Source organism: Alosa sapidissima, chromosome 1 (assembly GCF_018492685.1).
Source record: "Alosa sapidissima isolate fAloSap1 chromosome 1, fAloSap1.pri, whole genome shotgun sequence".
NCBI lineage: Eukaryota > Metazoa > Chordata > Actinopteri > Clupeiformes > Clupeidae > Alosa > Alosa sapidissima.
This window is the reverse complement of record NC_055957.1, coordinates 36906618-36914071: the sequence shown is the minus strand read 5'-3', so window position 1 is coordinate 36914071 and position 7454 is coordinate 36906618. Positions and strand designations below refer to the sequence as shown.

Genomic DNA, 7454 nt, shown 5'->3' with positions numbered 1-7454 from the left:
ACATTACAGGTCTGTTTATTTACCATATTTCACTTTCCATAATAAAGGGCAATTGACAGTGAAGAATTCAACCAACAAAAAGCTTTTTGGGTTTATAAATGACCTACATGAGGACGCCTCAGGAGGTGATGATACACAAGGCAACTTTTTGAGCAATGTTGCTAGGCAACCAAGTTCTCCAGAAAATAAATCGTTGCCCAATGTCAATAGGAACATGCAAGAACCACACCACAAAAATGAGGAACACTGTCCAGCACCATAGCTCGAAACATTGCCCCATTTATCAGCTTTAGATTTGAGCATTTGTCTGTTCTTTACATTGCTCTGATGAACATGGGCTGTATTGCCATCTGCTGGTTGTTTCAGGCACCATGTTTTCCCAAGGTCAGGGTTCTGATTGGTGGACTGTTATTTCAAACGACCTTTCCTTCCCAGTTTGACTCCCTACTGAAACACATGAAGAGTTTTAAGGTTAAAATGACCAAGCCATACAAATAAAGGCTTAACCATTTTGAAACAGACCGCCTTGGGAGTCATGTTTTAGATAATCAGTTTCCCCATGCAAAGAACAACTCAAACATACTGCTTTTGAGTCCAGGAAGCTCTTTTCAAACATTTGATTTCTACACAACTTTTACTTTAACATAGCCATATAAGACACAAACAGGGAATGCAATGCCACCACATATTTTGTAATTCTGGGCAGTGTTTCTAAATTGGTGGGTCGCAACACACAAAACAACCTTGCATATTTAAAATGCTACCTTATCAGATCTAATATCAGACCTTTCAGATCAGACAAAATGGGACAGAAAGCAGTGTGTGGTGTGCAGTGAATTGCTGGCACGAGAGCATGAAACCATCAAAACTAAAATGCCACGTAGAAACAAAGCACCCTTATCAAAAACAAACCTGCCGAGTGCTTTGAAAGGTGACAGCTACGTGGACTACTGGTTAGCGCTTCGGACTTGGAACCGGAGGGTTGCCGGTTCGAACCCCAACCAGTAGGCCACGGCTGAAGTGCCCTTGAGCAAGGCACCCAACCCCTCACTGCTCCCAGAGCGCCGCTGTTGTTGCAGGCAGCTCTATGTCTGCTCTCAATCACATTAGATATTTCCAAATTCCAAGGTATGTGCATGCCATGGCTTAGATTCACTTGATTCAATCCAAGTATAAGCTATAATACCAATCAGGAGAGGAATACGTGTGCAAATGTCTCACTTTAAAGTGCAAAAGAAACAAAGATCTCTCTTTTTTCACCAAAACGTTTTATTTTCAGATTTACATGTGGGTGCTTCACTTCTGGCTGGTCTCTGACTTGGATGTGGAGGCACGCAGGGAAGAGAGGCGGCGTCTCTTGGCAATCTGTTCCTGACGCTTCTCTTTGGCCTCCTGTAGACACAGACACATACACAAAATCAGCATGATCAAATTCCCACATGTCCACAATGACTGAACCGGCAGTCTGATACAATTTAATATACATGCAGTGCAGCATGACCTTTGGTATAATTAAAAACAAAAAAAGGTCTATACCTGCAGGACATATGCTGGCATTTACTAAAATAATTTTAATGTTCTCCCAATCTCCATAGCCCAGGTTTCTACAGTAAACGGCCTCCAGTCTACTTCCTGCCAACTATGGAAAAGGCACCAAATCCAATTCAAGTAATGCTTGCAGTCTGCAAGCTTGACAACTAGCTAGACTCACTGACTTCTTGAAAGACTGACACTGGCCTACAACTACAGCTACAACCGCTCTTTGCTAATGCACAATCTCACCTTAACTTTCTTTGCAGAGAGAAATTATGGTTGTTAGGACTGACAGTGAAGCAATAACTTCACATGAATACACCAGTTCCAAACGTCGTAACACTTAACCAGATTCTTGTACTGCTTCAGCAGAGTGGCTGGCAAGAACTGTGTAGGGGTGTCCCAGTGATTGAGGATAGAACCAGCAGACAATGAACATGCTGGCACCGAAGACATAGCACTGGCACTGCTCTCCCTCCGTACATTACACACATAAGTACTAAACAACAGAATGTGTGCCAAGAAATGGAGGTAATCACACCGTAATCTTGTTTAGCCATTTACCCAAGTTTCCAGTTATAACACGTCACTGCTCAACTTTGTTAAACAGGTCAATTAGAACCTTTGGTTACAAAAACCCTAACAATCATACCTTCATCCTCTTAGCCAACAGCTTGGCATACTCGGCAGCCTCCTCCTTGTTTTTCAGGGTGCGCTGTCTCTTGAGGGCAATGCGGCGGCGCTTGTGCTGCAACACACGGGGGGTCACCAGGCGCTGGATCTTGGGAGCCTTGGTCCTGGGCTTCTTACCTGAGGTAGACCAAGAGAGGTTGACACAAATGATTCCAAACACAGCAAAAAGGGGACTGAAAGGATATGCAAATAAGTCACCCGTTACATTTCAAAACACCAGCAGAAGTCCTCTTTGAATTGCAAGTCAAGAGGCTTAAGCCAAGCAGCAGGCACTGATTTATTACACAAATGCCTCAAACACTCTGCTTGGTGTCCAAGCGGCCTGACATTTACAAAATCTGCCCTTCTAAAAGGGGCAAAATTCATGTTAACAGAAGGAAACATGGCTTTATCCAGTAATTCACTGACTGACTACAGATATTCAAAGATTTTGCTAACAGATGCAAATAGGAATGGGAGAGCAATTCAGTACGACCCAGCCACAAAGTCAGGCTGAGATCGTTATCCGTTGAAGCTCCACAGTTTATGTGGCACCACATGTCCCCCCTTAGAGACTACAGAGCAGTCAGGAAGGGTCTACTGGGGTGCGGAGTTGCTAGTTATTTGTTATGTACAGAGCACCCACTCCTTTTCACTGTCAAATTTGCAAAACCTTTCCATGGACCTTGAATGACATTCATGACTGCATATAAGTACATACTTGCTTACTTTACATCACAAGGGCTGATTATGAAATGTGACAACAAGATTGGCTAAATGTGCCCCCGATTTCCTGCTTATTAGCCTTCCCTTCAGCGGGCGGAGGCAGTGGTTTTGGGCAAGTTATGCATTAGGGTAAGTATTACCTGTAATTCATTTCAATTTAATTTTACTTATAGAGCGCCAAAACATTACACATGTCTCATGGCGCTTTACAGAGTGTTAGACAATCAGAGAAAAGAAAAGTCCCATGGGTAACAGGGGCGAGGAGAAACTCCCTAGAATTGGAGATACACATAGGAAGAAACCTCGGGCACATCCACGACTAAGGGCCTGACCCATCTGCCTAGCAATCATATTTAGCCATCATATTTTGTTACGGCGTGTCTGGGGAAATTCCTGCTTTAGAGTGCCTTCTCACAAAAGCATAGAATCACTGAGTTCCGACTAGCTAGCTAGATGATGAGCCCTTCTTCAACAACCTGTGAACCTAGATGAGGCAGTCACCTAGTAGGAAGGTAGCAAACACAGTCTGTGACATAACATAGCCTACGGTATCTCCTATTTAATGACAATTTTCAATGAATTCCTCGGTCCCACTCCTTGTTCCCATTAATGAGTTTTATGATTGGTTAACTGCAGCGATTGTGTAGATGCTGTGAGCATAGCAGTGCACTGTGTGTGCTAAATTCTAACTCGCCACCCATTTTCAGTCAGAATGGGTAAAAGTCAGAGGACCACAGTACAATCTGACAGCCTCATTGTTATGAAGAAAAGAAGAAAAAAAAAAACTTGGTGATTCGGAAGGCATCTGCTATCTGCAGTAACTATTCAACATCAGCATGTTACCAACCTAACTAGCTACAAAGTTGGCACTTGTTAGCAATGTACATATTGTACATTATTTATTGACCACTAGCAAAAGATTTATGAACACACATCCAAATGTTAGGCAGGTGAACAAATCACTGTTGCTTGTAAAGGAAAGTGCACATCTGGGACAAACTGACAGACATTTTGACACATTAATGGTCTTTAAAGATCAGTCCCACTGAACACACAAACTGTAGATCAGTTGTGTCCACTAATGCATCAAAACCCTCATATCAAATACCAACAAGCTCATGCTGACTGTAGGTGTGAGGTGGCATCTTTGCTGGGGTGGTATCAGCCTCAGCGTCAAGTAGTGCATTTCAATTATGTTTCATGCTTAATGGTCCAGACAAGTCACAGGATGTGAAATTGCTTCTCAACACGTGTGGTACAGTAAGTACATCTTGTAAAGAGGGGGTCAAATAATTTCAGGCAGCCCAGAAGGCCATAGCTCAGTAAGATTGTGATCTCTTTATATTTAAAGTCAAAGCGCCTAAAACAGACAGTACTGCAGTCATGGGGCCACCACAACCATCCAACTACAGAAAGAATGAACAAAACCTATTTTGTAGCCATTATGTGTAATGCTGAGGTAAGGTGAGCAGGGACTCAACTGCTTTCTGGTTTAGTTTGCAGGTGTAGGGATATTAATGAATGCGGCACTGGAATTGAGGCTAAAGCACGCAACCCTTACCCTCCTTAGTCAGGGGTCTTCTGACCACATACTGCCTGACATCATCCTCCTTGGACAGGTTGAAGAGCTTGCGGATCTTGCTGGCCCTTTTGGGTCCAAGACGACGGGGCACAGTGCTGTCGGTCAGTCCAGGGATCTCATTCTCACCTGAGAGAGAGAGAGCGAGAGAGAGAACGGTCAATTGTGCCATTTCCAGGGCACCCAGAGGAGATACTTACACCTGTTGATGTGATTGTGAGCACTAACGGAAAATTGGAATAATCTGTAGGTCAATTCACAACCTCAGTAACTGCAGGTGGGCTTAATCAAAGATTTTGCTAACAGATGCAAATAGGAATGGGAGAGCAATTCAGTACGACCCAGCCACAAAGTCAGGCTGAGATCGTTATCCGTTGAAGCTCCACAGTTTATGTGGCACCACATGTCCCCCCTTAGAGACTACAGAACAGTCAGGAAGGGTCTACTGGGGTGCAAAGTTGCTAGTTATTTGTTATTTATTAGTTATTCGAGTTTCCAGTATAGTTCAGAGCCATATAGTCCATTTTCCTCATTTCAAGCTTCCTGTTAACAACAGTCAGTATATGACCACAGACAGATCATTGAAAAAATAGCCCTGTTCACAGCCACTAAAATAACACAATCAGTCCCACACTGACCCATTGTTCAGCAACAAGAGCAAGACAAAAGTGAAGCTTCTGCTACCACTGCCACCATACCTTTCCTGACGATGACCAGATTCAGCACACTGAGGTTGGCATCAACGATGCAGCCGCGCACAGACTTGCGTTTGCGCTCGCCAGTACGCCGTGGGCGGTAGCAGGAGTGTCCCTTGCTGAGCAGCAGACGCACACGGCCTGTGGTCAGCACACCCTGCTTCATGGGAAATCCCTGCTTGTCGTTACCACCGCTGATGCGCACAACATAGCCCTGCAGAGATGTGGAGGGTACAAGAGATTTTTCTTTATATAAATATTCACTGTGGATGGGGTACTGAAAGGCTCAAATACCAAAAAGACACCCACAAACCAGCCCATCTGTGTTTTGTGCTGCATAGTTGTTCGGATTTACTCAGACTAGTGAGCAGAAGCTACAGAAGTAACCAAGCAATTGATGGCCCTACCAGTCTTTCTCTTACCTTCCACTCATCGCCCAAGGGGTCAGCAGCCACCTCGGTGGCCATACGCTTCTCATAGAAGGTGCGAAGCTTGCGCTCATCATCAACCTCGATGAGCTTCTGACAGCCTGTGGCCGGGAACGAAATATTCAGCTAGAGAAAAGAGTGAACAGGTTAGGAACAAGCGCCATAACATTCTCAGGGAACATGGAGGCTGCAATTCTACTTCCAAGTGCAAACATCTAATTAATAGATGAAAGTATGCTAAAGAAAGCTTCATAAATTAAAAAGTGACGCAACAGACTGTTGGCAAAACCTTCCCCAAACTAAGACAAAGGCTCATATCTAAATGTTACTCTTAAACGTGTCCAACGCGACAACAGGTAACAACGGCCTATATGTGATGGCTGATGCAGTCAAATCCTGCCATCGGGCTAGCTCCAGCGTTCAACATCCTTCAGAGCCCACGACACGTTCATGTGTGATGCTGTTTCGGCAAACACACTTGGCTCGCCACTCAATATTTTGTTTACCTGACAGTAAAAGGTTAGGAGTTTGACAGTAGACGGAAAACTAACTGCAAAGCTAGCTGGTTAGACACAACTAACGTTAATGCTAACGTTACCAGAAGCCGTTTGTGCTATGTAGCTAGCTAACTTTCCGACTTAGCTGCCAAGGCAGTGTTTACACCTTAGAGTCATACAACAGCTCATATTCCGAGAAAATAAAATAGCCTTTTCTGCCAACAAACACATTTGTATATGAAACTACTCAACACAGTTAGGCCCACTATGCTGAGCTACACATTTTTATTCCAGAAGGCCGCCATGTTTCCAGCTCTGCTACTACAGCGAAGAGCTCACAATACAATCTATACTCATCTTAAGGATTTCAAATGGCAAACGGCAACAAATCCTCTTAAATCAAAGTGACCTACGTTTATCCTAAAGCTACACGAAGGTATTATATGACATAGAAATCTGACAAAGTTGTTAATTCACAATTTTCGAGTCCTCACCTTCATTTTGGGGACTGAATTGGCTGACGTCCGCCACCGAAAAGAGGCCGGATATCCTCCTCGTAGTCTCACATAGAGAGTAAAACTCTCGCGAGAGTAATACAGGGGCTAGGCTACTACTTGCTCAGTAGAGGACCTATGATCTATGCATGTGACTGGTAGGCCTACCAGAGTGCATTGCCATTTGAATAAAGAGGCAAAAGCGACATAAAATGCATTTTCATTAAATGTTCGTTTTAATTTTTGACCAAAACAATTCATCACTTAAAGGAAGAGGAGAAATAGACTTCTACGCATAGTCTGTCTGCCTCTTCACCACCTCCATGTCTTGAACTGTCTTTCCACTAGCCACTTTACCATTGTCTTCTGCCTCACTGTTTGCGTGCTTTATTAGCACATATGCACAACCCCTCCCTCCATGCCACAGCCGATCTGTGACCACACTTATACCTTTCTTAATATAGTATTTATATATAGATATATAGACTTTATTCTTGCACTGTTGCACTGTTTGACTTAATAATTTGCACCATCACAAGGACACTCATTCACAAAGAGCACCTTACCTTACCTTATGCACAGAGGACCACAGGTTCAGTCCCTGCTTCAGTCATTGCAAGCGCACCTGATTGATTAATCACCCACTATGTGGAGATTGTTTTTTAGAAATGATTTAGATTAAGTTTTATTTAGTATAATTTGTATTTTAGTATATTCTTTATCTTCTACAGTCTTTATTGCTTAGTTGTGTTTTTTATATTATATACTTTTAATTACTTTTTCTGCTGTTAGTGAATGTGTGTGTATGTTGTCTGTATGCTACTATGACC

At 43.2% G+C, this 7454-nt stretch overlaps 1 protein-coding gene and 1 non-coding gene across 2 annotated transcripts; both read right to left on the bottom strand.

The window, feature by feature from the left end:
- Positions 1-1249: 1249 nt before the first annotated feature.
- On the bottom strand, positions 1250-6778 carry rps6 (ribosomal protein S6). Its single transcript, XM_042094174.1, has 6 exons — positions 6625-6778; positions 5628-5759; positions 5209-5419; positions 4493-4639; positions 2186-2343; positions 1250-1392 (listed from the first exon to the last, which is right to left on the bottom strand). Exons 1-6 carry the CDS (start codon positions 6628-6630, stop codon positions 1297-1299), a joined length of 750 nt encoding a protein of 249 aa, XP_041950108.1. The 5' UTR covers positions 6631-6778; the 3' UTR covers positions 1250-1296.
- On the bottom strand, positions 1929-2065 carry LOC121681982. The gene has a single exon (XR_006022380.1). It is a non-coding gene; the product is annotated as a small nucleolar RNA SNORA57 (small nucleolar RNA).
- Positions 6779-7454: the final 676 nt, after the last annotated feature.

What these genes read in the sequence shown, in the direction of transcription:
- rps6 (XM_042094174.1), bottom strand. An exon ending in CCTTGGGCGATGAGTGGAAG is followed by an intron (nt 5,420 to 5,627) that starts GTAAGAGAAAGA and finishes ACATCTCTGCAG; the next exon opens with GGCTATGTTGTGCGCATCAG. An exon ending in AAGACCCCTGACTAAGGAGG is followed by an intron (nt 2,344 to 4,492) that starts GTAAGGGTTGCG and finishes GGTCTACCTCAG; the next exon opens with GTAAGAAGCCCAGGACCAAG.